The sequence below is a fragment of the Strigops habroptila genome, chromosome 6, assembly GCF_004027225.2.
Source record: "Strigops habroptila isolate Jane chromosome 6, bStrHab1.2.pri, whole genome shotgun sequence".
Classification (NCBI taxonomy): Eukaryota; Metazoa; Chordata; class Aves; order Psittaciformes; family Psittacidae; genus Strigops; species Strigops habroptila.
This window is the reverse complement of record NC_044282.2, coordinates 11,557,756-11,576,268: the sequence shown is the minus strand read 5'-3', so window position 1 is coordinate 11,576,268 and position 18,513 is coordinate 11,557,756. Positions and strand designations below refer to the sequence as shown.

Below are 18,513 nucleotides of genomic sequence, written 5' to 3'. Positions count from 1 at the left end.
CTTTGCGCAGCCAAAAGGAGACTTCCCCTTGCTTATCTCTGTGCAGCTTGTATTTCTGGATCACCATGATGTTCCTATGAGTTCAGTTTGCCATGATGTAATTGAAAGGAGGTGGTTTAGTGGAATTGTGCTATGAGATTTGTTTTAGGACAGGGAAATATTTGGTGTAGTCCTAATGAATCCTATTATCTATATTAAGGAATCTTTGTGATCCAGTTTAGCAAAAGACATTTTCTGTCTCCAGTGGTCCAGACATTAAAATCTGAAGCTTCTACCCATGCTGCTGTCACTTGTGGTGTTTACTTCTACAGTCTGCAGTACTGGACCTTTTATCTCCCTGGCATGTTTTCCTAACCTCTATCACAAGAAAGCAAAATTCAGATACAAGGTTGTAGCTAACATTTAATGCTGAAACCCTTGGCTTCTCTTTCTTGTACAGAGCAGACACAGGATTTATAGCTACAAGCCAGGTTGGGGGAGGGCAGTGAGGAAAGAGCGAGGGGACACTACTGAAACAGGAGACGTGGGAGGAATTCTGGCGGGGTCATCCAGGATGTCCTTTAGCACTATGGAGTATTAAATGCTGCAGCTGCACTCCCCCTTGTTCCTGGCAAACACTGCCTCCATCCTGCCCCTTCTGAGATACCAAGACTGACGTTACCATGCCCAAGTTATCCGCAGAGACTCTTCATAGACATCCTGCCACCCTGTCCTGATCACCAGGACAGAGTGGGTTAAATTTGCTTTGATTTCGCAAAAAAAAAAAAAAAAAAGAAAAGGATATTTTCACCTTGCGTAGCTCAAACCAGAAGCTGGTTTCATTGACATGCAGAGGAGCTCTCCATTGTAGCTGGAAACTGGTATTTCTGGGAACTATGTTGAAAGGTGCAGGTGGAGTCTCAAAAGTTTTTACAAGAACAGGGACACTTTCAGAAAACCAGTTCTCATCGGGATGAAAAGCAAGAACCTAGTAAGGAAATGGATGTATTGTACAGTTCCAAACCAGTGGGAAAGGTGGCTTTAGCAATTCTGAGTGTTTGGAAGACTATCTGTTTTCAAACAACACTGGGAGAAGTCTGACAAGTTTTGAACTCATCTTTTCAAAACACACATAGCCCTACAGAAAAGCAGTCTAAAGAGTTGCAGGCTAGTGAGCAGGTAAAACTGCTCTTAATTGTACCTTGAATAAATTGTTTGTTCCAGATTGGAGCCCATGGACAGACCAGGCAAGCGTCCCATTTGGAAATTCACTTTTTCGCAAGGGTGTTGCTGGGACAGAAGATAATAAATTGACAGAGATTTGATAGCGGATGGATTCTAGAGGTCCATTTGGCTTCAGAGGTTCATTCCAAGATATGCTGATGGTGGTGTCAGACAAAACCACTGTCTTAATGGAATCAACTGCCTCTGGTACTGAAAGAGAACGAAACATTAATCTCCTTTGAGGTCCAGATCTCACTACAGGTTTGTTTCTTTGTTTTATTTTTAGACAAGTCAAGAAATGTCACTGGGGAAAGGAAAAAGGGTTACAAGCTCATGAATATAATCCATTTACATGACCGATACTTTACACATGTAGAACTCATATTCTTGCAGTCAGTCAGATGACGTTCAAAATATTTTAAGGAACTTTTTTGGTACCTCCTTGGCTATCTTACCATGCAAGCAGCCAAAAAAATCCCAGCTGTTGTCCTTTAGCTCTACATTTATAGTCATATCACTGAATTCCTGCTTTCTCTTAGGTTCCTAATTAGGGTCTCAGGTTTAAACAAGTTTAATATGATGCTTACTTGGATGTGCACTAAAAAAGTACCCATGCCCTATTCCAATAGGAAAGTCTTTTCTTGAACAGAAAAGTCTGAAGGAAGAAACCCCAAAACTAAACATTGTTTGCATCAGTTACAATTTTGCTGAGAAATTCATGGTCTGGCTGAGTTGTGTAACTTCTAAAGTTACACAACTAAACTGGGCTGCTGGTCTGATGTCCATGCCAGCTGGTTACTCACTAATTGTTCTGGAAAAATCAACCCTTCCTTTGAAGCTTTGACATCACAGACTTTTAAATGGTAAATGTCTTGCCCCAGCTCTGCATTAAAAATTCTTTTTTAACTTTTGAACTGTCCAGATAACAAAAAGTTAGCAAGTCATTACACTATGTTCCCAATTTATCAGAATGATGGGTACATATGTTATAACTTATGTCCGAATAGCAAGACTGTAGATGATTTAAATGCACTGTGCAGAAGCTGGTCTAGTAAAGAAGACAATTTCTCATTTCACTAGCTAAAACATATGTGGAGTAAGAGTGACACTCTGTGGCAAGAGCAATGCATTAATTTTTCCAAGCTGTCTTCCTTTTTTTTTTTTTTCTTTTATTCCTTCTACCTTGTTATTTGTTGGAAAATACAGATTAATCCAAGCTTCTTTCATTTCATTATAGAATTGAGGGAAAGACAGAGGGAATTCACACAGCTTCAGAGGTGTGAAATAGCATACGCAATTCAAGAGGCTCTAGCAACATCTGATTACAATTTAAACTAGCAGTAACACTCATGAGATTGAGAACATAAATGCCAGGAAGGACACATATACATTCTGTTTACAGCTGGTTGGAAATTTTTCAAAAAATTGTGAAAAGCTCTGAATGTTAATGCAAGTACATATTAAAAATGCTCAGGATTCGGGGGCTGGTTTGGTTTCTGGTTTTTTGGTGGTTATTTGTTGTTTTGTTGGGTTTGGGTTTGGTTTTTTTTTTTGCCTAGGACTTCATTTTGATCCAAAAGTATTGTTTTGCCCTAACTAGAGAAGCCAGTTCTGAGTTTCATGGTTCATTTTAATTTGAGACTGAAAAATTCCATTCTAGTGGAGCAACCCAGGCTCCCATTTTATATGCTATTTTTATGTTTTGCCACTGAAAGGGTGTACATTGCTGCAGGATGGCTCAAGCCACCACACAAAGAAGCAATGGTGTGAATTCTTTCCACACCCCAATAGTATACAATCTTATTCAATCAATGTGTCAAAGTTTACAATACAGATATGGATTTCTGTGCAAAGCATTGAAATATACTGATCATCAGCCACATTTTCCTATTTTTTTGCCACAGACTCCTTAGGAATATGCTCTTAATATTCAGAGATCCACATAGGATAGGAGCCTAAATACTGCAGATCTAGAGAGATCTGACTACTAACAAAAAAATAAAAAATAGCGTGGTTGGAAGAGATCTTCCAAAGTATAGCATGCCTGGATCCCTAAAAAAGAGTGGTAATGTGCTTGCACCTCTTGCTCCACTTTCATTTGAAAGATTAAAAGAGGTTCGTCTTAAACAGAGGTTTTCTTAAGTGGAAAAACATGACTGCTCCCAGACAAAAAAAACCCCAAGGAATAATCTGTGCATAAGAGAAGCCACTGGCAGTTCACAGGTGATGCTCTCATGTGGATAATGGTGGCAAAAGAAGAGGTTATTGTTCTATGGATGCACCTTTAAATAAACCACAGAGTGCATCTCCAAGTGAAGAATAAAGGGAATCAGGACCTCTGGCATGTACTCATTGCCAGCTATTCTGGATAAAATGCTTCTTAGGCACAGTTGATCAGCAAGAGAAAGAGGCTTTGAGACAAGTAAGAAAAACACAGTGATGGCTGTGTTTATTTCAATTCCAATTACTTCAGCACCTTCTGAAGCAGCCAAAAGCCAAGCAGAGGTAAAGAGAGAGAAGGGGAAGCTGTAGGACTCCTGCTGTGGTGCCCTAGCTGCATGTCAGTAATACCCACACAGCTGCACAGCTGTATGTCAGCTATTGCCAGTCCTGCTGTAGCTGGCTTAAGTGAGCTAATGCCCAAGGATCACGTGCTACTGGGCCTCTAAATTTCACTCCCTCACTCTCTTTCAAAGAACTGCCCCAGCTCTGCAGGACAAGAGCCAGGCAGGAAAACTAATAAAGATTGGGGCTATAGCATTCCCACATCAACAGCAAGCACGCCTAGGCACCATCTCCCCAGTCTTTCCTGCAAAACAGAAACAGGCTGACAAGTAGACATGGCTATAATTTTGTCTTGCTGGCTTGGATATTATCAGAGATGCCTGATGGCTCCACAATTGATGAGTTTGTGTGGATCAAGCTGACCCTAGCTGGTGACACCAGGCACAATAAATGGAGCACAGCTGCACAACAGAAGAGCAAGGAACTGCTATGAGTATTACAGGAAATAGCTAGCTCTCATTATAGCTTTCCATGTTTTCATCAACTGAGTCCAGCAGCATCACTCCAACAATGAAAAAATTGTCTGAAGAGCAGTACAAAGGCAACTCCTCATGAAAACAGAGATAAGTGTGCACGTGCACACATACACATCCAAAACAAGAAGAAGTGCTGAACAAGATACTTCTATTGGGTTGGGTTGCAAGGCAAAACAACACATGCAAAGACATAGCATGCATCTTCAGATGGTCTTTTTTTTTTCTGGGAGATGACAAGAGATTTGGGGAAACTGGGATGGTTAAATCAATTTTTCCCAAATTTAAGTTTGTTTTGCCTGTGACAGTAATTGGTGAGTGTTCTCTCCCTGTCCTTATCTCGACCCATGAGTCTTTAGTCATATTTTCTCTCCCCTGTCCAGCTGAGGAGGGGATGATGTGCACCTGGCATCCAGCCAGGATCAACCCACCACACTTACCATCATATTTTGGCCTTTACTCCAAGATGAAGTGACTCTCACCCACTCTCTCTCACCCACTTACTCCTACTGAAGTTTCTTAGCTTCCTTCTGACATAATTATATAAGTTTACTGATGTATTTATATATTTTAAATAATCCCTAACCAGTCCGTGCTCTGCCCTGAATGACACAGTGAACATCCAAGATCAAAACACTGCTCCTAGCTTTCTTCTTCTAGTCTGAAAGGGACCAAGAAGGGCACATCAGTTCTTGAAACTGATATTTGCATTCAGGCCAAAAGAAGTGAAAATGAAGAGTTGTCTTTCCAATCTGGTTCACAATAAATCTAATCTGCATTACTCTAAGAAACAGTAATTATGAAAATAATGTCAATTCAAACACATTCAAACACAATTTATTAAAAATGTAGTCCAAGGCAGAAACTGCAACCATTTAGCCACTTTTAATCATAGTTTATCCTACCTCAGGAAGCCCATGAGTGAAAGCATTAAAGAATAAATACATGCAATGAATCTTACAGATTCATCAAGTCTGGTTTCCAAAACCTTGTAAAGATCTACACAGATTACATTTTAAGCAGAAATTTTCTGTGCTTTCTGATTTGCAAACCAAACTTACACACACCTTCCTTTAACTAAGATGAGCATTCTGTTCAACATCAGAATAAAATGTGAAACAAACCTCCATACAGAGTTGTGCCGATTGCCTCTTTTCCCATAGGCAGCACTTCCTCATCCGAATAGTAGTTTTTCAATGCGACTTGTATGACATAACTTGAAAATGGCTGTAGGTTGTCTATGATGGCTATAGGCCCCTGAAATTCCTGTAATTTGAAATCAGATAGTATATGTACTCTTAGAAAAGAGGTTCATACATCACACTAATCATCTGTCAATGTAACAAGTATTAATAATACAGTAGTGCTTTTTTATTCTAATACACTTTAGCATTTAAAAAAGAATGTTAAAATGATAGCTTGAGTAATAGGTCACTACAGAAAACACATACAAAAACCAAGCTGAGGTGTAATTAGCATGGCTACAACACCACATTGTTCAGTAGCTGGTACTTCAATAGGAAATGGCAAAGTCAGAAAAATGTAAGAGAAGTAAAACTTACAAAGGCAAGTATGACTACCACAAAACACATAAAGGCAAGACTTTTGGTTGCTGGACAGTCATAAGAGTTATTTAAACAGATTAATATCAACCACAACTGCACTTCTTACAAGTAGAAACTGAAAACCCGTTTCAACAGGATTTTAACAAAGGCATGTTGAAAAGTAGAGGAGTACTTGCACAAAGGAAAGCTAACTTAACAAATACCAAACAGAAAGGGAAATTACTGTTGGGGATGTAGAAGTGGAAAAACTCCCAGATTGAATGTTACAGAATGGTTTATAAAAAGACTAGAAAAAATATCACATTCCTTTATGTATATGATACCACGTGCATTTTTGTTCCAAAATAGTCATACCAATGTTTTTTGCTGTAAAGCAGACAAACAGTAATTTGAGTTCCTGTGGTTGTTAGTCATTTGTCCAAGAAATACAAGGTACGTTGGTGTGGGCTGCAGTATGCTGGGGCATAGCTGCTGTGGTGTGACAGATGGCAAGCTCAACATAAAACTGGTGTTCGCTGTATCAAGGATAGTAGGCTTCTCAATGTATGTGAATGGAATCAGACATCTTTTATCTAAGAAAGACAACAAAAAAATTTTCAAACATTAATTATTGTTGGAGAAAACCAAACTTGCACGGGATTCTACCACCACACCTATTAGAAAACATAACCACAAAGTATTCTCTCTGCTTTAACAAACAGAAACAGAAAAAACCCACCACCTGATTGTACTCCATTTGACTTTCACGCACATAAAAATAGAGGTCATCAAGGTAAAGTCTCATTTATCTTTGATAAGATACAGATTTACTAAAGAATTTAGGTTCTTTTTAAGTACCTAAATACCTTGGAAATACAGGTCATAATTGCTGTGTTATCAAGGGCAGTACACACCAATGAGTCTGAACTTGTTTGTCACAGGAAAGACAGATATGAATAGAGTACCTTTCTCTAGCAATTAAATGTTATCTCTCTTTTCTACCAAACAGCTTTTTGTGTGTAAAGTTCATAGCAACAGTGGGGAAAGGAAGGAGAAAAGGAGTTTGTAGGGAAAAGGAAGAAGAAACTAGAGGAGAAAAGTCTATAGGGAGAAAACAATCAAAAACTACTTTCAGACAGTAAACAAAAAGTAACAAAAGAAAAACCCTAATCAATTGATGTACTTTTAAAAACAAATTAAAAAAATATATTAAATGCTGTTGCTGCTGAGAAGGAAAAGATTAAGGGGCATGCATGGGGAAGATGGTACAAGGACAAATGTTTGCCCTTCTGCCAGAACAACTGACCTCATTGGTGAGATCTTTTCTCCCTAAATGAACAATGCCACCATTCCTACCAAAGTCAGGGTCATGCATGTGAGGAGAGAAGAATAAAAAAGTCTGTTTTACAGAAATAAATGTAAGGTTGAATCTTTGTCTATTTTATAGTTACCTAGAGTAGTAAAACTCCCATGGGGAAAGTCCCAGATGGAATAAAGAGTTGAGTCATTTTTCAGGGTTAAAGTTTCTGTCAGGCAGTTCCATAGAAATATGTTTACCCTGACAAGAAAATCCTTCACTATAGTCCCCTTCAATTCAGTCCCCTTCATGTCAATCCTTCAATTCAGTCCCCTTCCTCCTAACCCTGAAGAGAAATCATTCTCTCACAGAATCTGTGACAGGACAATAATTTTCACTGAGTACTTCTGATGTGTTAAATGGTCAACTGACATCACATCTCTGGATGGCAATTAAGTAGGTTAGAATGAAAGGGAACTCTAGCAGTACTCCTTGCTCACATCACTAAAGCAGTAAAAAGCATGTCAGTCAACCCAGCTGGTCTTTGCAAACATCAGTTTTTCACATATACATCATTTGCTTTCAGTATTGAGAAGGAGAAGAAAATATTTTTTCTTATTTTAGTACATTCATTTAGTTTTATCTTAAACTTGTGTGAATAATTCTGTGCACTGCCTTCCCCTCTCAAATGCCAAGGCTGTGTATTCTTCCAAATATATTTAAATCAGTCAATGTAAATAAGAAGGGCTCTGTGAAGGTCTCTGGGTAGAAAGAATCCCTTTGGACTGAAATTCAGTTCTTCCCGTTCAGTACCAGCTAAGCCTGGGGCTTTTGCAGGAAACGCTATCCCTGGGGATAGGGATTGGTACATTCTGTACCAGGTCCAAACCAGGCTCCTGCACCAATGCCAAGCCTACACAGACCTCATGAGAACAAACTTGCCCAAAGTGCTGGTAAGGATAGCCAGGGCACTGGTCAGAGCAGCTGAAGGCAGGAGTAATTCTACTGGCTGCCCAAAACAATGTGAAATTCTTTTATTCCAAAGATGTCCATCCCGTTAAAATATTGTCTTATATATTTTTCAAATTTTAATGCAAAACTGAAGTTAAAGAATTATTTTGAATATATTTATCATGCTAGTAGCTGGTATGTTCTAAGCCTCTGCATTTGCAAAGACAACCCCTATAGGTACCATGAACCCTAACTTTCTACTAAAACTAATTTTTATTTCTTTCATTGTCATTCCACGATTGTTTGTTTAAAATATTAGTTCTAAGGGAAAACTGAGTCTACTGTAATGGTAGCTGTAATTGCCTCTCAGGTACTTCTTTACAAATCATTTCAATAAGAAGAGCTCTTATCTCTTTGTCTTTGGTAGAGCAGACATTTTTACAGCATTGCATACTTGTGAACAAACCCAGAAATTTGATAATAGGAGTCATTATCAAACTCTTGCTACAACACTTTGTGGACACATTTGCTCTTTTTCTGAACTGTAATGTGCACTTTTTCTAAATCTCCAGGTCTGACACAACTTTGAAAACAGGCATGGTTGGAGTTAACATCATGAGCCTTTGAAACATAGGAAATATTCATCATCATGGCCTTCCATGTGAATCAACATAATGCCAGTCCTTATATTAATCTTTTTAAAAATGTACGTGGTGAACTGTTTCCCTCTAGAAGGTTGCTGGATCCATACAGCATACTTCACATAAATACATACAGCATGATCTGCAAGTCAAATACATGCTCTGAAATAAATTTGTTACATTTACAAAACAGTCCAAATCCCTTCTACCTGGATAAAGTTGCGTGGCTGAACTGTAGGCTAAGATTTTGAGCTCATGATTTGCTCTCTTCTGAAGAAAATGTTCTGTTCTTTCTTTATTTGCTAGCCAAATTTCAGCGTACTCCTTTGTTTCAGTGCTCCAGTATACAAATTTCTTATCTACAGTCAAGCTGCCAATTTTCTTACCTGTAGGAAAACATCATATAGTTAAGCTTCAGAATAAACCTTGAGCAGGCAATGTTACAAGAGCAGCTGAGTGCTTGTATTCACAGTGAGTCAATATAGGTATCTTGGTCATACCATATCTTCAAAGACCTCCCCTGGAAAACAGATATCTGATATTTTCCAATAGGTCTCATGAAGCTGAGACACTTTGTTATTTCGGTTTACAAGTGTAGATTTGAAGGCTTTTTATCGTCCATAAATATGAGAATTGCAATTCAGCTAACAAACACAGGAGTTGTCTATAGAAACTTCAATTGTTTTTCCAAGATGAAAACCACAGTGCTCTGCCATCTCCCAGGAACAATTAAGACATCTCCTCTGTTACAGAATAGCTTTACTAGCACTCCTCCTGAATTGAGCTGAAAACTGAGCAACCAAGATTAAGTGTTATCATTGCAAGAATTGCAACATAGACAGTTGTCATAGAAGGCATGCAGGAAGTACTCTCCCCACATACTGGAGTCTGCAATACCACTTTCAGGTATAACTTATGATGGTATAGTATCTTTTAATTGAAATAAACTGTAATAGCTGTATCTAATATGAAACTAGCAAAATGTGTTAGTGCTATAAGTGAAATCTCTTGACTAGTAACACTTGATGCTATAGCATCTCCATTTAATTTACGTCTTAGTAGAATATACACTTGCATCAGTAAATATCCTCACACTACTCTTTCTGCTAGTTTGTATCAACAGGGTACACAACTGGAAACACATAACACATTTTGTCCATCTTGCCTATAAATAAATCAATTTTATAAAAATTGCTTCACGAATGCTACTTTGCTGAAATGAACATTGTTTGATGCAAGAGACAGCAAGAATCACAAACTACCTAGAAACATAACAGAGCACTCAGACCTTGAAAACCTGGTATTTTGGTAATTCTCCAGCAGTGGCAACCATCCACATCTGAGGCCCATATTTCATCTCTTCCTCTGATAAAGAGCAGCTGGGGATTCTTGGAGTCAGACACATCTATACTCATAGGTCTTCCTAGCTCTGCTTCTGCCACGTTACAGGTGCAGTGGTTCCTCATCTGTTCTTCTACTGATATGTATCCCAAAATGTGGTGCATGGTGTTATTCAGAATATCATAATAAAACATGCGGCTGCCATAATCAAGCTCCTCCATCCAGTACAAGCGGCTATCAAATAAAATGCATTGCTTACAGTAGAAAAAACTTCAATCTGAACAATCTGCCCTCAATGCAGTCCTGTTAGTGACTACAGCCACAAACCTCCCAAACATTTAAAACAAGGTAACTACAACAGCATACTTGCAGAGTGATTCTAGGTGTTTAAGGGATACTTTTTAATGGAAGGTCACAATAACTGACGATTCTGGATAAAATGATTACTGTAAAAAATTGTTGTCTGGTGCTGACTTTCATTTGCATCACTCAAATAGAAGAACTTACCAGTATTTAAATGTCATTTGAAATCTTTACTGAAACATACACATCTTTCTGAAATTAGGTTTGGCCAAGCTCATCTAGCAGTATAAAAGTAGAACTGCATCTGCAGATTTGTGAGATTTACACAATGTAAAAGACTGATATACTAGAAAAGTCCTTTTTGGTCCTTAACAGTTGATGCCTTCATGAAAATCATGTTTAAAATATGCTTTAAAATGTTACTAGTAATATATGCCTTACCTTAAGAAAGGATATGACAACAGAGATGATACAGTTGAATTGCTTCTACCCAACTGTATGTTCAAGGCTTTTAGAGATTTTATCTTGAGCTCAAGATCAATAACAAATATTTGATTTTCACTCCATGGTGTCTTCAGGGCAACAAAGAGATGTCTTGCAATCCAGTCAACTGTGATGGCTGTGGCATTGTGAAGATACGCATCTTTGAAAAACTTCGGAAGAAAATAAAAACTTTACTAAAACTGCTTGAGAGCAGAAATTTCCCACCTGATGCTGGGACATGATGAAAATACATTTGTTTCTGAAAAAATTTCCACTTGGCAAGTAGAAGTCAAAATATAAAGAGATGCCATGGATTGAAAATTACAGTATTTTCACATAAATGAAAACTATTATTTCACAAATATCAATTGTTGTTTCCATGTTCTTCCATATTCTTGAAATTAAATTAAATTAAATTAAACTAAATTAAATTACATTTTACACAAAAAATAAATTTCTTGTACGAATAGCGTGAATTTTAAATTAAATGTCTGTTGAAATATCTTGTGAACAAAGCAGATGCCAGTAAATCATAAGTGTTTAATAGGACAACTTTACCAATGGCATATTCTGGCCTATTCTAATAGCTACTGATGACAAAAAAAAAAAAATTATATTATATTATACTGCTCGAAAGAAAAATTATCCAGCTAATCTCTTTCATATGACATCTCATACAAACTGCTATTAAGAAAATTGTGTCTTTGCAGTTCTGTTTCCCTACTGTATTTTGTTTATCATGCTGCTTTTTTTCTGTTTCAAATATGGAGCTGTGACTTCTTCAAAAACATTATTAGCCCCAAAATAATTACAATAATGGCCACGTATTTTCTGAGATTGTCTCAAGAAAGGGAATGAACAAAGGAATACCTCAAACTTTGAAGCAGTCTGTGTATTCAGAAGAAAGATCGAATCTTCTACAATATAGTACGCTTTATCATCATTAGCAGTGTAACAGATGTCCTTTACATTTATTTGTGCTGAAAGTTCCCATATGGTATGATTATTGTCTATGTCAGTAAGATACAACTTGTTGGCAGAAACAGTTATAAGAGTTGGGACAGGGAAAAGATCTGAAATGAAAAGGGCACAGCAGGATTTACAAAAAACATTTTAGACAACAGCAGCCACTCATAAGGAAAACAAGTACAAGATAAAAATAAATAATGGCCCTGAACAAACTATATTTGCCTGGATGCCACAGCCAATAAATAAAATAATGAGATGCCTTCTTGTCATCACATGCAAACTCCTAAGTTTCTTTCAGTGGCATTGTGGATGCTTACCTGACAAATTTAAGCCTAGTAAAAACAGATCTGCTCACTTAGTTACCTTAACAGCCCAACTAGAAATAGCCTATGATCCCTACTAGATCTCTGACTCTCCTGGTTACCTTTCACTGCGCAATTAGAAATATTCTATGATCTCTATCAGTATGCGGATTACAGATCAAAACCCGCTGTTCCACGCTGTTCCACGTGCTTTTAACAGTTCACCACCTGGGTTTGCCTAGAAAAGTTAATTCAGCATAGTTTTGAGGAAAGGCTTGAAATTCCTGAAATTTAGTCTAATGATAAGAAATGTGTTAATGATTTCATGTCAGAAGCTCTAACTATTCCCTCTGTGGTGTCTACTGTAGGGTGGAACAAAAGTCACACACAGTGTCAGAGGCTATTTACCAGAATACTAAATTCCTGTAGCATTGATTTTACCAGCTATTACACACAAACAATGAGATAGCATCCAAGTCATCTGTACCTGATGAGTTCCTCTCTGCTGTATCAGACAAAGGTCCTGGACCCACAGAGGTGAAGGCTTGCACCTGTGGGGCAGAAAATTGTTACACATATGTTAAGTAGCAGCTAAAATGATTGCATTCAAGAGCCTGAAGAGTCAGAGTTAATGACAGAAATGGAACCAGGTCCCCTGGCTGCTCAGCTAGGAACATATATGCATGTGCTCTATTTGACCTAAGGCTGTGCTGGTCATTTCAAAGGTCACATTCAGGGTTGGTCCGTGGCTATGAAGAGAATTTTAAGCAGTGGCCAAGAGTGTGACAATTCATGCTGCATCTGTCATCAATTAGAGCTTGAAGGACACCAGAGAGTCTTGCCTCCTTCCCTAGGCTGGAGCAATTCCTACTGTTGGTTGATGTTGCAACCAACATGGTGTTCTCCTCCATCGGTACCTGGTCTATTACAGGCCTTCATGCTTTTAACTTGCCTTTCAAGCGCACATTCTGTGTGTTCCAAACTTCTTATCACAATGAAATCATGCAGTCTGGACAAATGGTAATATGGAAATCTCTTTTTATGTAAGATGTGAGTCCTTGCATTTTTCCAGCAGTGGAACTTCTCTTGATCTGTGGCTCTGTTTTAATGGCCTGCCACCCTCCACCAGCTCAGTCAAATCTTGTTTAACTTCCAGCTTTCAGCAGTGACATTAGGAGACCTCTAGAAAAGTTTCTTTTGGGCTTCACCAAACCTATAAAATTCTGGAGCATTTTTTTCCACCTTATTTAGGGAATAATACAATACTGAGAAAGGTTAAGCTGCATATCCAAGGGTGAGACAGTGAATCAGCAGTTCCACAAGCAGAAACCACAAAGTCTTGCCCCAAGCCCAATAACATCTCCTAGGCAAACACATCAGGCTGCACTGATAACATCTACCATCTAGCATGAGATAAGATGAGTAATTTTTCATACCTGAAACCTTACTGTAAGGCTGGGAAGCACATCCGTGAGGGAAAAGAATGTCAGGGTGGGTTTAACGTTGCTCATGTTCCACTCTGTGAAAGTGTTAGCAGCGTCACTTTGACTCAAGAGTTGATAGTAAACCCTGAACTGCAATAATACTCCATTTTCCTTTTCAGGTCTGTCCCACCTGAACTCCACAGAGACTGTGTCACTACTTTCGTGTGGGTTATTTTGTAACACATATATCCTAGGGTTTGTAGGGGCTGAAGGAACTGTACAAAAAAAATAAAGATAAAAAACACAGAGCAAAGTACTCCTATTAAAACACAAACTCTACCTCGTAATGAACTCGTTTAGTTTTGAGCCTGAGCTTTGCAACCACAGTGCTGACTGAAAAAGATAGCAATCGGTAAGGTGTAAATTATAAAAGAATATCTAAAATTTTATGGTAATTCCTTTCTGTTTTTCATTGATGTGTAGGTATCTGATTTTAACTTGCTTCGCAAAAAAAGAGCTGCATAAACAGAGACAAATGCACTGCTGCACTCAGATTGGAGACATCTATTTTGCTAAGTCCTGTAAGTAACAATGGAGCTGCAAGAATTTTCACAACGTAGAGTGTACTGTATCCCCTCTGCTATCCACTTTAAAATCTACTGCAGCTCATAAGCTTCCTCAGTGCTCCAGTCACTCACTCAACACTATATTTTCGATGACTTAACTTTGACCTGCATGAGAACTTTTTACTCATTTATACAAGTAAAAAGTTAAAAGTGCATAACATTTATTAAAAATTTAATAAGTGGTTGAGACATTACTTGCAGCCTTTGATGGCCATAGTAATGGATCTTAATTTCTCTTTCTTGTTCATAGTCATAGGCACGTGGGAGATATATTGTCATGTGCTTTCTGTTCCAAATTCTATTACTGCAATTGTGTGCATTTATGTGTGCAATAGATAATTACCAAAGATACTCAGGAACATGTCCTTGCAACTTTGCCTGCAGCTGACTAGCCCTGAAAGCTGCTCATTCCTCTCCAGGGTTTCACTTGCTGACATAGATCTTTTCCAGTACCTGTAACAAATGAGGAATGGGATTTAAAATTCTAGTACCTCCTTCAGGGGCTCGAAGGGATACAGATGTTGTTGGTGCCTTGCCCCAGTATGTGTATGGAGTGACGGTAAAATCAAAGAGTGTAAATGGTTCCAGCCAATCAACTCGGTAGGATGGCACTGTCAGGTTATGGGGATGGAGACACCATTCACTCTCCAAAGACTGTGAATGAAATAAAACAGCATAAAATCAAACATTTTTTTTCCATCTCAGAAAGGCTTTAAGTTTTCTAAAATTCCCCTCACCAAGCTGGTCAACTAAATCAAGACAGAGTTTCTCTTCCTGTGAGTGTTGTTTTACCAACTCCTGTGGCACTGTAGCAATGCGCAGCAATCTGCTACTAATCTGCCCTTTGAATTTAAAGTAAAACTTGCCAAATGTGCTAAAATTAAGTGTGGATGAAGGCTAGATTTCACATTCAGGCAAAGGCTGTCCCACTGGCAGCTCTGAGAACGCTTCTGTCACTGAGTTACTGTGAAAGGCTTTCTCACATATCTTTGCGCACTGAGAGCTCCTCGCCTGGCATTTCACACTCCAGTAGCTAGCCCAGAGCTACTGCTAAGCCAGTGTTCTTCCTATCCTGGCCTCAGTGACAGAGAAACAGGACAGCTTGCTTTATATTTACAGTTTAGTTTGGTCGCTTGCCCGATTTGCAAATGCTGGAGAAGAAACAAACTATTTCTGTTTAAAAATAGATATATCAGCAAGTAGATGCAGTAATACATGTAGGTAATAAGGAGGAATCCCTCCTTATTAATAATACATAGTATGAATGTCCTTACTTGTAAAGCTTTCGATCTCACACAGTAAAAGACAGTTCCCCATTCCACATTTGTGGGACTCCAAATGATGTGGAAACTTGAAGAATTCCCTTTAATCCTGAATGAAGACTCTGGCACTGAATCTGGAATCACTTTTGGTGTAAAAGAAAAATTTCCTGTCCGTGAAGAGAGGAAGAAACAATAATAATCTAAAGAATATGAGCAATAGGTAAACTTTTCAAACCTGACTTAAAACTTTGAAATACTATGGAAAATCCTGTAAGCTATTGTTCATCAGATAGAAACGATGAATAACACCACCATGTATTCTTTTTAGCCATACCCATAAACTTTTATAATTACGCATTATCCAAGTATAGCCTGATATATTTGTTAATAAGTTGCTGTTGTTCTTACCTTTTGTCAAATGACTAAAGAATTTCAAGAATGAAGAATTATAGGCTGACAGTGAATACCTTTATTGAGGGGTTTAGATAAAGAAAATAATGTACCTGGCAAAGGTTTAAGTGATGTGTGAACAAGGGTAAAGGCTGCAAACTTTGCTGGTTGGGAGAAGGGAATGCTAAGGCTCTGATTGACCTCCTGAGTTGTAATGAAATGAAGACTATTAATCCAGAACAGACGACCACTGTAGTATTCCAGCGCACCCTGAGATATTTCTGAAGTACTCCATGCTGCAAATTCTGTGATGATGGCATTACCGCAACTGTGAAAACATGTATGAAACTAGCAAACTGAAAACACATGTGTAGAGAGAACAAGATTTATGCAATGATGTTTGACACATCAGTAAGTTTCTCATCATTCAAATTCTTGTCATGTAGGAGGCAGGAAAACAATTCAAAAAGTTTTCTTTAAGTTCTCTAAAGAAGAACACTTTTCAGAACGGCACATGGCAGGAACACCTGCAAAAAAACCTTCATTCCTTTGATTTCATTAGAAAGCAGTTATGAAATGGCTTAATATTCTGATGCATGGATGTAAAAAATTGAGTATTTTGAAAAATCAACCCACCTTCTCTCAGCAATTTCACTGAAACAGTGCAGTCTACTTCACAGCATAAGGTTCATTTTACTTCATTAAAGCAGGCCCCCAGACTAATTTGACCTTGCTAGTTTCCTTAACGAACTTCCACTATTTATTAAATTCTTAACATTTTCCTTCACTGTGGTGATCAGTGGTGATTTATTCTGTCTTGTTACTTCTATGTTAAAATTTACAGGCCTCTTTTTTGTCCCAATTATTGTCTGGGTAAGAGATTAAATATGCTGTAAGAGGCATCATTTTGCCATCTCAGAAATGTCTTTCAGCTTAGACACATGTTATCCAAACAAATTTGGAAAAGCTTTGACATACCATCAGGTCAATTAGGATGGATTACTTCTAATGTCTCTATTCTGGTATGCCAGGGACTATGATTTATGGCTGCCAACTGGTTCAAAATGGAGCTGCATGTTCTGGGTAAGATACATCAACATATTTTGATTCTTTAAATGTTTACCATTAACCATAGCAAGTCTAAAATCACTCACAAAATTCATCTGATTCCACACAAAGCCAGCCTGAAACGTTATGAGCACAAGTAACTACAGATACTGTTCAACTAAGTTTAAGGAGTTTAATCTGATGCTTAAAAAAAAAAAAAAAAAAAAAAAAGACAATTTCCAGAACAAATTTACTACTTTTCTCAAGGTCTTAGTATGTATTCAAGCTGACCCATAAACATTCTTTGGCTTTGTTTTGTTTTTTAATCTTTGCCTTTCAGGAATAATACAACCATTTTATGCTCAGGATGATCAAAAGAAAAGCCTGCTGAATACTGATTGCTAGGGTGAGAAAGTGCTGTCAGTTCAAGTCCTAAGCTTCATGCAAGATCAACAAGTTACAGCTCTAGGCACTTGAAAACTGTCAGGTGTTGTAATGCTAAGACAAAATAGACGAAAAATGGTGATTATTTCCTAAAGCTAAGTCTAAGAATTCATGAGCATGACCTTAGTTCAGTTGAGTTTCCATACTATGTTTCTCTCACTGTAAAACTGTGTTAACAACCATCTCAATATGTAGTTTGCCATCAGCTAGCTGTGATCACTAGCTCTTCTTTCTGTTTATTGTTAGATTAGGAACTAGTGTATCCAGCACTGGACAAAATTTGTTTTTAAAGAGTATCACAATTCCTAGAAAATACCAGCACATGTTATGCATTCACTTACCCTTCTTTGCAAAGAGAAACTCTGTATAGGTTTAGGCATAGGCTATCTTGCACAAGCCAGTAAAGAAAACCATAAGTGAGATCCAAAGTTAAACCAACCACCTAAGAAAACAGAAAATCCAAATGGCAACTTGAACACATCTTCACTTTTGAGGTAAAAGACCTTAGGCATAACTGTTGTCTAGATGGCATCATGAGTAGCATGGTGCAAGGCTTTCTGTTTATTTTTAACAGGATCTAATATCCAAAATAGGGTTTTCTTGCTTTTGCAGTAAACAACAGATTCAATACCATATGCGGCAATAATAGAAATCAGATATCTAATAATCTGTTCTGTGAATAACAAAGAATTTACTTCCACCAATTAGTCTGCTAAATGTTATCAAGTTCAGTCTATGTCATGTCACTAGCACAGCTTATAAGTTGTTAGGGGCTTCTCTGAACACAGTTTCCAGCAGCTCTCAAACTTCTTATTCAAACACTAGTTGTGGCTATTCTATTATAAGCTTAAATTTCCATTATGGATGTAAGTGGAGCAGCCTTTTTTTTTTTTTTTTAGCTCTTCATTAATAAACTGCAGAAGATGATGACAGGAAAGCAAATGCCATATCACTTAGTTGTCTGTTGGTCCTTATGTAATCACATTCTTGACATATTTCTGTTGACATTGTATGTCAGAAAATCAAGGTTTAAATGATTGCTCCTGTAGGTTTTACTGTTAAAAATATCTCACAGTATGCATGTGCCTGTGTGCATATTTAGCCAACCATGTTATTTTTTTATCCCATTTACCTATTCTCCCTCCCAACACCAAATTACATCTTCCTGAATCTACCTTGCTTGGTGGATTTCAAACTTAAACAGGGGAAGTTTAGGTTATATATAAGGAAGAAGTTCTTTACCATGAG

At 37.8% G+C, this 18,513-nt stretch overlaps 1 protein-coding gene across 1 annotated transcript in view; it reads right to left on the bottom strand.

The window, feature by feature from the left end:
* The window catches only part of ROS1 (ROS proto-oncogene 1, receptor tyrosine kinase), a 70,068-nt gene that overhangs the window by 27,087 nt on the left and 24,468 nt on the right, over positions 1–18,513 (bottom strand). Inside the window, exons 18-31 of the mRNA XM_030490640.1 lie at positions 17,607–17,707; positions 15,888–16,102; positions 15,397–15,551; positions 14,614–14,776; positions 13,509–13,771; positions 12,560–12,623; positions 11,672–11,874; positions 10,760–10,971; positions 9,963–10,249; positions 8,884–9,060; positions 6,161–6,378; positions 5,366–5,507; positions 1,181–1,413; positions 791–967 (exon numbers count right to left, since the gene is read on the bottom strand). Coding sequence (XP_030346500.1) covers positions 791–967; positions 1,181–1,413; positions 5,366–5,507; positions 6,161–6,378; positions 8,884–9,060; positions 9,963–10,249; positions 10,760–10,971; positions 11,672–11,874; positions 12,560–12,623; positions 13,509–13,771; positions 14,614–14,776; positions 15,397–15,551; positions 15,888–16,102; positions 17,607–17,707 — 2,610 coding nt within the window. The remainder of the gene's footprint in view (positions 1–790; positions 968–1,180; positions 1,414–5,365; positions 5,508–6,160; positions 6,379–8,883; positions 9,061–9,962; positions 10,250–10,759; positions 10,972–11,671; positions 11,875–12,559; positions 12,624–13,508; positions 13,772–14,613; positions 14,777–15,396; positions 15,552–15,887; positions 16,103–17,606; positions 17,708–18,513) is intronic.